Source organism: Pyxicephalus adspersus, chromosome 4 (assembly GCF_032062135.1).
Source record: "Pyxicephalus adspersus chromosome 4, UCB_Pads_2.0, whole genome shotgun sequence".
NCBI classification, from domain to species: Eukaryota; Metazoa; Chordata; class Amphibia; order Anura; family Pyxicephalidae; genus Pyxicephalus; species Pyxicephalus adspersus.
Window position 1 is genome coordinate 141,535,045 of NC_092861.1, and position 17,120 is coordinate 141,552,164.

Below are 17,120 nucleotides of genomic sequence, written 5' to 3' on the forward strand. Positions count from 1 at the left end.
TACTGAAACCCAAAACTAACATGTAATATATTGCAGCGTACCTGTCCTTAGGAAGTAGTTCAATGTTTATAGGCTTTGTCTTCCCCTTATTTTCACCAGGTAATCCCATAAAAATGAGATTTCCTGTCTCTTCCGGTCTACACTAATTTCTCCATTGTATCTTTAGAAATGACAATGTTATAAGATGGTCCATCTGTGCTGGACTTCAATTTGTTCTGCCTTCATTTATCCATATTACATATTCTGTAAGATTCGTTTTTGCTAAACCCTAGTAAGCTGCAATATATTCCATTTTGGTTTGGTTATACGCGAGTGAAGCCTAAATGAGGACTCTCACAAAACAAAAGTGAGTTAGGGTCTGGAGGTCCCAAGGCCTTCACATCGACATGCAGACCAAATCTTTGTTATCAAAGCCCTCTAAACTTTTTGCACAGCCATGTTAACACCTCATGTTGAGAGTGAGCTGTATGGTACACATGTAATGACTAATATAAATCTCTACCCTAAACTGTTCTATGTTACAGCACCGCCAAAAGGTTGCTAGACATCTCAGTTTAAGTCCCTGAAAGTGATCATAGCATTTGGAACATGTTTCTGGAGTTCTAGGGAAAGACTCTGCAGAATGAGCCTTGAAAGGCATACTAAACATGTCTAAACTGGGTAAGGTGTTTTTTTTTTCTTCATACCAAACACCCATGGGAATAAGGCCGGTTTCTCTCTGGATTTTAAGCTGGGTGGGAAGAAGCTGTAGGCAGGTGGCGGCCCCAGTATTGTGACCCAACTTTCCAGTAAATACCCAAAAACAGCCGGGTGGTTACTAAAAAGTGCTGGGGGGTGCAGCCAGCTATAAGGGGCCAGGGGAGAACACTGTACGCCTATGAGGGAAGAAAGATAAACCGACTCCCTGCAAGTATCAGAACCTGCTTTACCTAAACCCATTGGATTTTAATGACATCAAATTACCAGAAAAGAAGAATCACACAACACAATAGGCGCTCCCCATATTTAATTGGTCCTGAAAATGTCTGCAATTACAAGTGTTATGGGCCATAATGGCTACACACAGAACGCTGATCATGTCACACATGAACAATACGCTTGTAGGGCAGGGGGAATAGGTGAGGGGGTGCAGAAAAGGGACTGTCCTATTAGTAAAATATTACATACATAAATAAGCTATATAAAGTACAGGCAAATGCAAAAAACAGGCAGGACAACATTCCCCAAACAGCTCACACAGTTCATATTCTTAAAAACTAGGCTACCTATTTTTTGAGTTATGCAGCAACTACTCAAGAAAGATTGCATTCAAGTAGTTTATAAAATGGTATATCCAAAAGGGCTGCAAAAAGACTATTACAAATGTACGTTTTGTTTTCTGAAAAGATGTGCATTCAATACACAAAGTGTGCTGATGACGTGACAATAGTCATTTACATTCATGAACTTTAGACTTAAAGCAGAATAAGACACCTGAACACAGAAAGAAGTCAGTGATGCCCATTGATAAAACACTGGAGCTGCTTCCTTGAGCAACTAATCAGATTTTCTCTTTACCATCTCAGAGAGAAGTAAAAAACGAAGATATAAAAAAAAAAGTTTGTAGCACTAACGACAAGCTGACCCAAATGTAAACACCACAGAGGCCATATACTTTGCTTCGGGTAGTATGGGTGCTCATGCCTCACCAGATTACATTGCACCAGTATACATCAGACCATACAGTGTTACATGTCTTAGGCTGGATTCACACTGGCGGTGAGCTTACAGTGAAGTTAGCCCTTCCTCGTACTAGGGAGAGCTGCCTCTCGAGTGCCAATCCCGAAAGAGGTCTGAACCTTCCCTTATTCATGCCGAGTCAAGATGGTTTACATCCAAAATATACAATGTGACTGCTTCACTTTATGCCTGCTTGGTGATGGATGAATCAATCTCAGAAAAAAGGGGACCATTTATTCAAGCAGAGCTTAAAATATCTTCCAATGGCATGTGTTAAAGCAGAATGTGTCAAATTTTTCCCTCTGCCCCCAACAGAATTGCCACACCACTAAGGCTACGTACACGTCAGATGATTCTTGCCTGAAAGAGGTAGCATCAGACAAGAATCTGGTGTGTGTACATCACTTATCGGACATTGCTCATGGGTCCGTCCTGGCAGATCCAAATGATTATAATACGTGAATAAGTGAAGGAGCACAGGGGGGGTGCCGCTCCGTTGTTCTCTCCCTCCCCACTCCATAGAGCAGAACGGTGCTGTTCATGCATCGTTTTTGTTGTTGGAACGGATTGCGAAAGATCTTTTCCAACGACATTTATTGACCGTGTGTACGCAGCGTAATGCTTCACATGCACTGCACTCAGATCTCCTTGTAGAGAGCATTTTCTTTGATGTAAGGAGGAGAAGATAAGCTAAGTAAACAGCAGGAAATATTTGGTGGGAAGCTGGAGACAGCTAAAACAATCTGTAAGAAACAGCTTATGTTTTTTTGTATTGCTTTTTATCAAGGATATGACCTAACCATGCAGTGGCAGCTCTTACCATACACTCATGCTTAGAGTGTAACAATGCAATGAATTGTCAAAGTGCTTGGTACAAAACCATGGAGTAATAGGGACATTACACATCTCACTAATCCTTTCTTAGTGGAGCTGCCCTTAAATTCTGTCTTCAGGTTGCATTTGTCGTTTGGTCAGCTTTGCAATTGCATGTAAGTGCTTAGCACTGACAACCCTAAACCAGGACATTAACATTGCTTGTACAGGATCCTACACCTATATTGTACTGCAAGGAAAACATCCTAGTACCAAATGTGCAAAAAGGAAAAAAAAAAAAAATACAGCTTGAAGTACAATATACAAGTGCAATAAATATGAATTGTTATTGCATAAATTAGGTGTACAGGAATTTCCTGTTTAAAGAGATTCTGTTTTGTAATTCATTTACTTTGAATTTTGATTTGCAAGAGAGATAGGAAATTCAGTTTTCCCCAGATGCTGCCATGTCCACAAATTATACTGGGTTTGAAGAGTTTGAGTGAAACATTAACTTGTGGACATTGCAAAAGTGCTAAAAGAGCCAATGTGACAAGCTTTCCTTATCTTAAAGACAGGGGGAATTATCTGGGATTTGAAAACAAAGCTTTTAAGAACCTTCAGACAACTGCTGTCAATGTCTGACAAGAGGGTCTATAACCTGAACCGCAGGTAAACAGCTAAACATAGAGCCAGAATACATTTAGGCTGATATCATTGAGCATGTAGGTAACAGATATAGAAAAATGAATTTCCCTAAAGCTACGTACACGTCCAACGGTTCTCGCCTGATAATCGGCTCAGGGCTGATATCAACCGAGAATCAGGCCCGTGTACAGCGCCAGTCGTCCATCCACTAATGATCCTAATGCAAGGGAAGGGAGAGCGCGCAGCGAGGTGCCACTCCGTCACTCTTCCCCTCCGCATAGACCAGAACAGTGCTGTATGTACAGCACTCGCTCATGCATTGTGCAAGAATAGTGGTTGGAAAGGATCGTGAAAGATTTTTTTCCAAGACTATTATTGCACGTGTGTATGCGGCTTTCAGTTGAACTACTTTAGAAAGCAAGGAGGTATGTGGCATTAAAATATCCCATAAATATGTAAGCTTTTGATTAAAAGCAATAAATGACAATAGTAACAAATGTACAAAATTTCAAATAACATTGGTAGCTTCGGCCGCATATTTTTGTTCTTCAGTTGTGTATGAAAAGCGATTTCTTTGCTCTGTAAATAGCCTGAGAGAAAAAGCAGTTCTCCCACAAAACGCATCCGAAGCTACCAGTTTGAAAAAATGTATGACTTTTATTGAAGATATCTAATAAATGCGTAAGATTTTAGTGCCACATAACTCCTTGCTTTCTTTAGTCGTTCAGCCTTAAGGAACTTAATTTTTTTCTATACATGTAGTATTTCCTAGGACATGACAGGACAAAAAACTTTGATAACATATTGAGGGTATTTATAGCCTTTTGGGCTTCTTTTTCCACCTCATCAATGTAGATAACAGGACAATACAAGTAATAGACCAGGGAGTCCTCAGCCATCATTCTGACTGTAGAAGTGGGTAGAGATGAGCAGCACAAACCTGAAAAGTTCACGTGTACTGCAACTGTACATTTAGCGGTTTAGTAAAAACATTTTACAAAGAATTTTGCGGGGTTTTCGCCATCATGTGACATTTACAAAGTCGTGGAATTTTGATTTGACCCACTGGGGCTGATGTATCAAAAGTGCACTAGAAGAAATTTATTGAGACTCATGACAATCAGCTTTCACTTAGTCCAGAGAAAAAAAATAAACATAAAAAAAAAAATTCCATTTGGCACACTTTTTATACATTAGCCCTACTGCTCCTCTTTTCTCGATTTGGCTTGTGTGTTTTCGTAACGCAGAAGGATTTAGGTTTGCTGCTCAGAATGACTCAAAGCTATTTGCTGGATGAAAAGAGCAAAGCAAAGTTGGCGCATTTCATGGCAAAAGAAGGCAACAGTGCTATATAAACAATGTACACTGTATTTTCATTTCTTGTGCAGCATTTTTTTGCCAAGACATAACGTATAAAAAAAACAAACACAAAAGCAAGAAACGTAAAAGGATTCACATCCAATTCAGCAGCACAGTCACTTGAAAGTGAAAACTCCCCCCAAAAAAATACATAATGCCGTTCTCATAGCTGAGGATCGCTGTTAGCATTGCAAATGTCCTGGATGAACAAAAAATAAAATGTAACATTGACATTTCTTATAGTATGAATATAATCAAACACTGCAACATTTTTTTACGTTATGACAACAATTTTGAAACAATAAGCAACTGAAATTAGTCTTTTTGTGTAGAGTCGTGCTAATTATTCAATATTGCAAACTGCAGGATTGGGAAGAGTCACTTGAAACCAAACTTCCCTTTGTGTCTTCCTGGCTGTAGCCATTGTTTTTTTTGTTTTGTTTTTGAATTGGCAAGAGCTGTTTAGATAGAAGTGTCTATATCTATTTTCAGTTCGTTAGCAGGCTTCTCAGAAGCCGAAGTCCTCTTTGTTTTGTGCTCAGGGGATTCGCTGATCATTCCTAAGACAGCGGCTCCGGTGCTGGACTTTCGCACAGACGTGTTCTTTTCTGAGCTGCCGCAGCACTGCTTAGGAGCGCATTGAGTTCTGCAAGAGAGTTCGCAAAGGGATATTCTAGAGCCAGACTCAACGCTGGAAAATTCTGGCTGGATGGTTGTGGCATGGATTCCTTCGTTGTGGAAGAAGTCCTTTATCCGCTTGGCCACATCCATGTAAGCGGTTGGATCTTGGCATTTAATATGAGCAGTGGCAATGATTCGGCTTTCGGCCAACTGCCAAACGTGCAGCTCGTGAACGGCTTCCACCCCCTCCAGGTTTTTGAGCTTTTGTTTCAGGGAGGAGATGTCTATTTGTTTGGGGACTGTTTGGAGAAGGATAAGAGCAGACTCTTTAAGGAGTGGATAGGTGGTGTACAATAATATACACACCATGATCACGCACAAAGAAGGATCGAGGTACAGAACCCAACAAGGTCCGGCGATTTTCACCTCCACGATTTCTGCACTTTCGTTAAGTGCTGCTGCGCTGTGATTTGTTTCCGGATGGTCAGAGCAATGTTCATGCACGCAAGGGTTGATGCACTTCCCAGTGGGTGGACAGGGGTTAAATACCAAGTAAAATAACAAAGCATTGACCACCACGATGACAGAACCCAATGCGTCACCAAGAACATGTAAGAAAACTCCCCGCATGTTGAGTTGAGAACCATCCTCGTGAACTTCTGCCACGCTGTTCTGGACAACATTGCCATTTAGTTTGTGTTCCACTTTGTCTGCCAAAGCATCTATAAAACAGAATACATAAAGGTTAGTTGCTTGCATAGAACTATATTGCATCATAGAGGTCCTTAAGATAGGATTCCTTTACACAGTCACCACCCTTTACTTTTGCCTGAGGCAACTTCCTTATTAAAAGCAGAGTGTCCCGATTGGGAGATTTTTACTCTTCCTGTTCTGGTGTCCACACAAAATTTTTGATTTTCTCCTCACTTTCAATCAGTTAGAGAAAATACCAAGACAAGCAGAGATGGCGAATCCCTCCTTAAATTTACATTATTGATCAACAAATAATCACAAAGCATCCCCCACATCACCATTAATATATGCAGTCTTAGAAGGGAGACCTGGGCCTTTTCAAATTTCAGAGCTTCCTGTCCTACAAAACCTTGCTGACAGAATGGGCCAACGAAGGGCACATGAGCTTTTGCCGTTTTGCAAGCCGTGTTGGCAGAACAGCAGGCGCTGCCAACCCAGCATGGAGGGAGAGGTTCTGGCTAAGCACCAGCTCTCGGTACAACATCCTAACTGCCAAGGGATGGATTCAGTTGACTTGGCGACTGGCATTTGCCCTTCCTTAAAACAACAAACTAGATTTAATAAAAGCAAATTTGTGATCCCATTTGCCAACAAGGAAGCAAACTGAACAAATTATTAAGAGCTGAGCCGGCCTTCAACACCGCAAGTTGCAACTTTCTGAACGTTTTCAACAAGTTCATGGAGATATTGTATTAAAACTGATGACATTCACAAATCTCTACATGACAGATGGTCAGAGATAATCATCCATGCACACTGCAGCCTATAAAATGGCTCTGGAATTCAAATCTACTGCCAAATACTATTTCCAAAACTGTGTAAATCAACAAAAAACATCACAAACGCCCACAATGTATATCTCTACATTAGCAAGCTAGCAGCAAGATCTTTTGAGGAACCGACAGCCTGTCATTTGTCACTGACTTATCAGAAAATTGGAAGTAACTGACCTACTAAAGTTTAAAGCACATATTTTGCATGACAACCCCACCCCCATATTAACATTAATAAAAAAACCTTTCAGATTTTATTTAAAACAACTGAAATTAGATCAAGTGCCACCATCACTAGTTCTCCAAGCTTCTCTATGTAATGCAGGAAGATCATGAACAGTGGGAGTTATCAATAGGGTGCTGAAAATATCTATAATTTTTTTTATAGAGGCCTCAGTCCTGATGGAAGCTGACTCTTAGAAGTTATACAAAACGCAAAAAATCTGAAGGAATCATCATTTCCAGGCATGTGATCCTGACAGAAGGAACAGAATCCCAATGCATGCTGGTGGTGGGCCAGGGTCCGGTTGGCTTGTTGGAGATGGGGGGGGGGGGCGGTGCAGAGGATTTTTTATGATTGTTTGCTCATCTGTCACTGGAAACAAACACCTATTCTATTTTATGATGCAGAGAGAACCAGCAAGCAGCACCCCTCTGTGCTCTCCTCCCTTGATTTGAAGAGCGGCCCTTCCCAATCGTTCATGGATCCGCCGCGGTATCCACAAATGACGCTGGGCAACCACTGTACTCATATTACATTCAGTTAGCTTTGGCCGATGATTATCCAACATGTATACATAATCTTAGGGATTTCCATATAGGAGTGAGGCTGTACAATTCTGCAAGCCAGAAGGTAAATCTGGAGTTCAGCATTGAACGAAAAGGTAAACCCACAATTCCTATCTGCTAAAGTACTGAGGGTCTGACCCACAAGAGAACAAGCCAAAATGAGAATTTTATCAAACCAGTCATGAATGTTGCCAAGTAGACGGGGAGCTCCGTGCTTTGTTTTTTTAGGAAGTGTTTGAATGGTAAAGTGGTGTTTATTCATTTTCATTCCCTATAGCCAAAACATTTTTATTATTAGAACAGTTTTCTATAAGTTTGAATGAAATATTACATACACTACAGATCTGTCTTACAATCTGAACCTTGGATGACTGACAACATTAAAATTACTTGATTCTTAAACAATTTGTTGCAGCTTACTAAAGCCTGCTAGAAACTTTTGTTTAAATTACCAGTCTGCATTTCCAATGAGTTTAACATCAAGATGCCCAAAGTTGGCAGCTTCACATGCTCCTATAAAAACTTAATCCCAAAGTCTAAAATCGCTGGGAGACTAATGATTGATCCCAGCCAGAGACAGCTATGACAAATTTCCCTCTGACAAGTGATGGATTAGACAATGTCTACCTCAACCAGAGATGACCTTTTGAAAAGGGGACATGAAAAGGAATAGAATCCCAACATAAGGGTGTGTATGGCTTCCCACTTGCAACTGTCCTTAGAAATCATGGTTTGAGAATGCAACTGATGTGTAGCAGGGAATCTGCCTACTATCACACGCTCTTTATGCATATATTCCGCTGTAAGGCTAATGTAATACCTTTTATGTTTTACTACAAACTGGAGAAACATCCCCACAACTACCAATCAGATACAAACTACTAAGGCTGTACTGACTGCATTTACAGATTGAGGGAAAATAAACTTATTTGAAGGAACAAGTTGGTCTACCTAGAATCCAATAACTAGAGCCGATTTTATAGCATTGTGAAATAAAGTTTCACTTTGCACAAATGGCAGGTAGGTATTTAGTTCAGAAAGGGTCAGGCGATGTCCCTTCTGCAATACCTTCTTACCTGCTTGATTGCCTCCTGGTTTGTTACGAGGGAAACACGGCAATAACTTCCCTTGCACATGCCACCGGGAATGAATGAACTCCAACGCGGCAAAGATCATTTTCAGAAAGAGACGAATATAAGAGAAGGTAGTGCCCTGCGGTGAAGATAGAACAGGCAAGAATTGTGGGTTTACTCCCCCTTTAAACGTGATGGTTTCTATGTGTTGTAAAAGTGTGGAAATAGGTTTAACTCTAAAACCAGCAGAGAGGGAATGGCAAGGTAGAGTGCCTTACATTTGCCTACGCTTTCTTTTTTATGTACCACCACAATTTGCCACCCATTGAGCAAAGAAATACAATGCAGTGCACAGAAAAAGCAGACTGTCCTTGAATAGGAAGACTGGATAATTTCCCCGATTTAGATCCGACATGCATTAGGCATCGCTACAGCCAGTTCACCCAATGTGAATGGGCCCCTAATGCAACTAGTTTAACTCTTTCATATCCAGGGGAAAAAAAATTTTTTGGTTTCATCACAAAGATTTTTAAGTCTTGATATTCACCAGTTTACAATTACCACGAATATATTTTAGAATAAAAGGAGAAAAGCATTTTTTTTACACCCTGAGCCACAGAGCCCCACATACGTGACACTTCTGAAACTTATATCAGTTCCGTATATTTTAGATTTCTAGATATTTGGTCACTTTCCAGTGCAATGGCTCTAATACACCAATACAACAATTTACTTTTACTGTGGGGATCTATTTAATTATACCTTTGGTTTACCACAAGATGCCAAGAACACCGACTTATACAAGTCAGAGCGTAACCAAAGAATTGCCGGAACATTCTTGGCAGTTCATACTATACTGTGTGTTCCTTAGCAATCCTTCAAGCACTGCCGTGATTGTGGGAACCCCAGGAGAATACTGAAAATTAATGTACAAACTTCGGACACAGCTGCTACTGCAAAACTGGGCCCAGTAATTACAGATGTGCTCATTCAGAGCGCTGTCAATGGGCTTGCAATGGAACAATTGTTTTCTGATTTGTCAGGTATGAACACGAGACAATACTGCTACAGCTAAGGTAAAGCTGATCTACAGGTGTATAGCAAAACTTCTGCAGGTCACTGCTCAGAGCAAACAGTGAAATTGAGCACCAGAGGTGTTTTTTTAGTTCTGTCCCAGGGTAACAACATGGATCCTTAGACAAAAGGTGAGGGAGAGTCGTACTTTTGGAAATGAATTGTGCTACTGGAAAGATCAGCAGTGTAAGAATGAATGCGGCCATCACATTTATGAATCGAAGGACAAATAGGCAGAGGGTTCTCTCTACACTATCTGAGCCCTCCACGCCAAAGAAACGTACAGCCAATGTTGCTCCCCGTTATTTAGTGTACACAAGCAATAGTCACAAGGTAACCATCAGTAGCAATCTCTGCTGACGCGTTTTGCACCAAAGTGCTTACTCAAGAAGGTCAGAGTTTTACAGAATGCATCCCAAATAGATCACCGATTAGTAAATTAGTAGAGCACAAATGATCGGGACTAGAAAGCAGAGTACTACACAAAGCTTCACAAGAGCAACAACTTGATTGTTATGTCACATCATCAATTCATACCCCCCTCCCTCCAAGAAAAATACAAAAACCTGATAACATAATCTTTCAATCTATTGGGCCTGATTTATTAAAGCTCTCCAAGGCTGGAAAGGATACACTTTCATCTGTGAAACTGGGTGATCCAGCCAGCCTGGAATGGATCAGGTCCAGGATTGAGAACATGTGTTAGCAAAGAGCAAAAGACTTTGAAGAAATCCATTCCCAGGTTTGCTGGATCACCCAGCTTCACTGATGAAAGTGTATTCCTTTCTAGCCTTGGAGAGCTTTAATAAATCTGGCCCAGTGAGTCTATTTTATTCCATTATCTCACCTATAAAAGCTTGACAGCTGATCGAATTGGCTTGTGACCGTTTTCCAACTTATTATTATTCACAATCACAACTTGGCCGTACAGGCAGCAATGTCAGCCAGCATAAGTCACCGTCACTTTATTATTAATCTCCAACTTGTTCTTTCATAGGAAATATATTCACAAACCTCTCTCCAGTGAATGTGAAGATGGTGAAAGTGTGAAAAGTGCTAATAGCTGATGTGTCAAATTTCTGGCTGCTTATCTGAGGGACCAGCGGTGACAGCTAGAAAACGCTTACATCGGCAGAATGAAAAGGAGAAGACAGCGAGCGGCATGGAGCGGAATAAAAATGAAGCTTTCTATGGGGCACTTGGTGAGCTTCATGTCACCTTTGAAGAAACACAGCTGGGAAAATCTGTACAGCAGCCTATTCTAACTTCTATTTTGAATGAATATGATATGAAGGAATATGAAGATTCCTTCAAGGTGGTGATAAAATTCCCTGCAATTATCAGAGAGGAAAGCTTTAAGATACAAACATAGCTACCAGGACCGACGAGACATTGTAGTTCTGATATCATTTTATTTAAGAACATGCCTAGAAGCCTGCTCAAAAATGTGTTTTACCAAACGTACTTGGGTTTTCAGAAGCCTAGACTGGTAGGTTCACCAGAATACAACAAACCAATGAAGAAGTAAGACGTATGCTTAGCAACCAATAAGAAAGCCCCTCTAAGCTAATCACTACTGTAAACTGAAAGCCGATTGGTTGATATCAGTAATGTGTTCTCTTTGGATATATTGCACAAAAGACAAAATGAGAAACCAAAGAGAAGCCTCAAATGTATCCATGACCGGCCTGTCATAGTCTGGGGAGCAAGAGATTGCTGTGGTCCTCGAATAATACAAAGAGCTAGCAGGCAATTTAACCTCGAATATCTACTCATTTTAATGGACATTTCTTGGGAATATAATAAAACTAAGACAACCCTTTAAATGCTGCCCATCAATGGGGATACTTCCAGTGACAGGGCATCATAGCTAGCAATGGTTCAGTTGTCATCAGGTCTTAGGGCGTATCCCTCTGTCTGAGGGCCACCAAATTAATAAATGGTGATCTAAGGGTCAGCAGAATGCTTTCTACAGTCCGAGGGAGTCCACGTTAAGGACGGCACACTCTCGGGTCCTCCCCAGGTAACGGGAGGTACCCCTCGGGTTCCCCAGATTACACAAGGCGCCATTTGGGTTCCCCCCCCACCCAAATTACACAAGGCTCCCCTCGGGTTCCTCCCCCCCAACCCAAATTACACAAGGCTCCCCTCGGGTTCCCCCCCCCACCCAAATTACACAAGGCTCCCCTCGGGTTCCCCCCCCACCCAAATTACACAAATTACACAAGGCATCCCTCGGGTCCCCCCAAGATTACACAAGGCACCCCTTGGTCCAAGAGACCCCAGATATCAAGAGCAAACCTATCATACTGTAACCAATATAGATTTTGGATAGTAGGAGACCCCACAACCAGATCTGGGGAAGGCTTTAGAAAGACCTCACTAGCTCAAGCATGTAAAGAGATAGACCTCAGAAGATCCCTTGGAGACTTAAAGGAGAACTCCAGGAATTCCTATATAGATTTCTGCACACATTCCCCCATTCCTATACAGCTGTGAATTGGTTTTTCTTCCTAATATATCAATGGATTTACCCACCACAATGGTGGACCAATCAGCCAGCCCCGGTGAGAACTTATCGGGGTGAGCCCTAAATCCACATCTCCTATTCCTGGAACATTCCATTAAAAAAAAAAGGGAACCTGTCAGAAGAAGACACCTGTGTGAGAAGCCTCGGATCTCCCATTCCCAGGTTGCTATGGGTAAAAGCTAAGGTTGTCGCTAGCAACGGTTTGGTTCCCAAGATGATGGTCTCCAGCGACAAGAGGCTGGACCCCAGGGAAGGCAGTCTAGGAATCAGCTTGCACCCGAGGCTTTGCACACGGGCATTGTGATGACACATGGGAGGGCCCTGCTGTCATCCTCACCGTGTATGCCCGGCACCACCTCCACCGCGGGCCCGTTGGCACAATTCTCCACCAGGTTGTTGGTCTCCTCCCGGTCCAGGGCGGCCCCTTCCACGGCCGATCTCTCCCGGCTCCGGTGGTTCTTCTTCCCCCCGTGCGAGTGTCCGTGACCGCCGCCTCCTCCCCCGTGGGAGTGTCCGTGGCCGGCCCCGGCGCTGTCCCGGAACATACACAGGCCGATCAGGTTAATGAGGAGCCCGCCGGCCCCGACCCCCACCACCACCAGCGGCTGCTCGATGGCCTGCGGCTCGGTGAAGCGTTCAATGGCCTCCAGCACGATGGTGAAGCACAGGGCGGTGAGGAAGATGGCGTTAACCAGGGCGCCCATCACCCCGGCGCGGATCCAGCCGAAGGTGTTCTTGTCGGTGGAGCGGGTCTTCTGGGCGAAGCGCACGGCGATCAGGCCGACCAACAGAGCGATGACATCGGACAGCATGTGGAAGGAGTCGGAGAGCATGGCCAGGGAGCCGGTCAGCCGGCTGATCACCACCTCCACCACGAAGAACACGAAGGTCAGGCCGAGCATGCATAGCAGCCGCACACGGTTGGACTCCCACATCTTGCTGTGTTATCAGCCCGAGCTCGGGGCGAAGGTCGGAGGAATGAAGAGTGGCGGCCCGGTGGTGTCAGCGGCAGAGAACACAAGCCGGAGACCGGCTACAGCGGCGGCTTCTCCCTCACTGGGCATCTCTGACGTCCGGAGGAGGAAAATAATACAAACTTTTGCACCCGAAACCGTCTTTTCCACACGGAGCGAGCTGAGGCGTCCCGCCCAGCCGCTGCCGCTCGCCTGCTATTGGCCGAGGCGAGGATGGGACGTGACGGAGCGCGCGCATAGCCTGTATCCATGGCAACGGCCGCCATTACCTGTGGAAGGAGCTCTGAGGCTGACTGACTAAAGTCCCGACACCATTGGCTGAGCGCGCAGTGGCTATGACAACGGCGCTGTGACAGACTTTTCAGTCTCTATAGCAACAGCGTCCTGGCAGAAAGTCCATTACCTTAGGATGGTCATTGTGACAAGGGTTTATTCCCATTAGTGTTCATTTAGAAACACCCCTGTGCTGCAACGTACGTCACATGGCATTCATTCCTAATGGTGCCCAAATTCACTGTTTCCATAAGCACAACATATACAAAACGCATATATACTACACGCCCAGCCATAGTGGAAACAACTGGCGACCCCTTCATATTGGGGCTCTATTTATAAAATATGGAGTCTAACATTCCCTCATGGGAATCTTCCAGGGTCATGTGTTTCAATGGCAGTAATTGATTCTCACCAGTGAATGTCTGATTCACAGTTTTCTAAATAGAGCCATAGGTGTTGCACTGTGTTTATAATAGCCGCCATTGCACCAATAAACATACCCAGGGGTTCGCCCCATCCCAGTCCTCTGACACCGATATTAGACAGCCCTCCTGGCATGCTGCAGGGTGGATTTAGTGCCCTCAGGGAGAAAGGACTAACCATAGCGAGATATTTTATAACTGGAAGGACGCAGTGTACGCTGGCAGATTTACTAAACCTCTCTCTTCCGTATGACCTAGATTTATTGAAGGCGGCACAACTTTCCCATTTTATTAAAATGTTACAAGCTGAGGACGGGTATGATAGGCAATTAATGGAAAAGATGTTTATTGATGACATGAATTCTCGCCATGCCCTATCAGCCATATATTTTTTCCTAAATATGGCACCAGAGGGTTACACACCTACCTACCTAAAGGGGTGGGAAACAAGCTTTACCCAGACCCAAAAACATCATGTACTGAGATATTGGGGTACAAGATCCTCACACCCTGGTATAAGACACCATACAAATGGCACGCTGTTTTCCCCACTGAACCAGATATATGCCGGAGATGTGGAGGGGACGGGCACGAAGCTTCATATCTTTTGGACATGCCCACGGCTTGCGGGACTCTGGCAGGGATCAGTCAAAATTTGCCAGGGGCTGGTTTTAGACAACGGCTATGAGGGATCTGGAGAAGATGGGAGGTTTCTGTAATATCGGTACGGTGATATTTTACATCTGGCTCAGGACAATTGGGTTGGGACATATTGGTGCGCTATTTATAAAACATGGAATCTAACATTTCCTCATGGGAATCTTCCAGGTTCATGTGTTTCAGTGAATGAGGGAATGTCTGATTCACAGTTTTCTAAATAGAGCCATAGGCGTTGCACCGTCTTTATAATAGCCTACATTGCACCAATAAACATATGCAGGGGTTCGCCCCATCCCTGTCCTCTGAAACCGATATTAGACAGTAAAAATTTGCCAAGATCTGTCGGTGAGACCAATTCCTAATGACCCGGGTTTTTCTTCTCCACATTAATGATTAGCCTCAGAATGTGTACAACAAATCGTTGGTTACATTTTTGATAAACGCTGCCCTCTTTGTGGAGAAAACCGACGGCTCCCTCACTAGACATGTGGATACGTAGGGTGAATGAAATGAGGTTAATGGAGGATCTGACTGCAGGTCTATACAAAAGAAACAAAACATTTCTGGATACCTGGGCACCTTGGATAATGATCCAAGAATCGGCTGAATACAAGAATCTGCTGGGAGAACAGAGTGTATGTAGCAACTGCTACAAGGGTAATAGTCAGGAAGGCGTTTATTTGGCTGTAGGAAATCGGTTGAGGAAAGAGGGGTTCTATGAGGAATCTAGAGAAGATGGAGGGTTTCTGTGATATCGGTGATATTTTACATCTGGCTAAGGACGTTTGGTTTCTTTTCAGTTTATGTGTGTTTTGTTTATATTTGGAGTTTAATGTAACAGAACAAAAATTATTCAGCTGTAATACTGCAACTATTGTATGTTCTGTATGTTGTTGTTATGGAAAATTATATAAAATCAATAAAAACAAATGTTTAAAAAAAAACATCCCCAGGGGTTGTCCTGTCGCCTTGGGCCCCTTACTTTTCTTTGCAACACCTTGATCTGTACTCTCTATACACAGCTGCAAGGCCTGGCTCCATCATTTTCCTTCATGCCATAAAGGATATCCTAAATGGCACAAGTTTGCCCTGTGCCCAATAACCTAAGGCAGAGTATGTATGCCAGTCAAAGAGTCCTGAACATTGATATGCATGCTACACCCTTGGTTAACCCCCCTACCTTCTAATTTCGTCCGTATTTCCACGCAAAAAGCGTTGCATTTGTTTGCATGGAAACTCATTTTACATTGTAGGCCTTCACCAAAATATGTCCAATGTTTAATCAATGTAATAAACTTTAATATTTATAATTATTTAATAATTATTTATAAACTTTAAATAAAAAACACAAAAATCTGGTAAAAAAATAAAAAAAATAGTTAAACATGTAATATAACTGTACAGTAGCTTGTATATTATATATACAATATACTTATATGTATATTATATGAAGATTTACTTGTATTGGACTCAATACAGCTATTTTGTATTAATTTCCAGCTGATCCTTCCGCCCGTACCGACCCATGTACCGATGTCACTGGGAAACCATGGAGAACGTCTCTGCAGTCGCCGGCTGGAGATCGAAGAGGAAGACGTTTCCCCATGGCCTGCAGGGCCAAAACACCTACCTTGTCCTGTTGGCATCCCCCTGGCGTTCAGTTGGTCCCTACCAACAGAATGCCAGGGTGATGCCAACAGGACAAGGTAAGTGTTTTTTTTTTAAGTTTAAAGCGATCCAGAGTGTGACTCGGGATTAACGCTTTTAGCATGTAAAATCCACCCCAAGTCACACTCGGGAATACCGCTAGGGGGGATAATGGGTAAATTTGCAGCATTGGTAAGTGGTTGCTTATCTTTCTATTGCAATGTCAATGGTACAGTGGCAATTCCTTTACTGCCTTGTTAGCAGCACCATGGCCAATGCAACTTGAACATTCACACAGTGCATGCAACAGCGCCATGACTGAGCCCATGTACTTGTAACATCTTTGGCATAAAAGGGCTTCCTCCATTGCCTTGGCAACAGTGCTATGAACGAGCCTCCACCGCCATGGCAACAGCACCATTACCAGACCCTTTGTTGTCAAGGCAACAGTACAGTATCCGAGCCCCTGTCCTCCATTTGTTTTAACAGCACCATTTCTAAGCCCCTTCTGATCACCATGGCAATGGTGACATAATAGTTTCCTTTTGCCTTGGCAAGACAAATATTGCAGAGTTCTTAGCCAAGTAAGTAAAGCAAGAGATTGTTTTTCCACCAAGAGCCTCGGGCCTGGTAAATTTTATCATTTTGCATTTAAACTATTTCCTTTGCAATGAAAGTAGAACAGCCAAAGACACCCCAAAATAATCCCACTCTCCTATATGCGTGTACTGGTGGCAATGCAGAATAGAAAAAGCTTCCATGACATCATGGAGGATAAGCATGAGTTCCGACCCACTCATATATGGAGGATAAATGGGTCACACAAAAGGATGAATGTAGATTGGAGGTACATGGAGACACCATAGAAATTAAAAAAAAAACTTGAAGTCACATAATGAGCAACACTTCTCATATTAAGGCATAAGTGACTTCCTCACTCATAACCTCATCACAAGCACAACACCATGACCTTTCTAGAGCTGCCCTGA

At 42.9% G+C, this 17,120-nt stretch overlaps 1 protein-coding gene across 1 annotated transcript; it reads right to left on the reverse strand.

The window, feature by feature from the left end:
• Positions 1–991: 991 nt before the first annotated feature.
• SLC30A1 (solute carrier family 30 member 1) lies at positions 992–13,291 on the reverse strand. Its single transcript, XM_072409831.1, has 2 exons — positions 12,490–13,291; positions 992–5,882 (listed from the first exon to the last, which is right to left on the reverse strand). The coding sequence occupies exons 1-2, from the start codon at positions 13,085–13,087 to the stop codon at positions 5,002–5,004; spliced, it is 1,479 nt and encodes a 492-aa protein (XP_072265932.1). The 5' UTR covers positions 13,088–13,291; the 3' UTR covers positions 992–5,001.
• Positions 13,292–17,120: the final 3,829 nt, after the last annotated feature.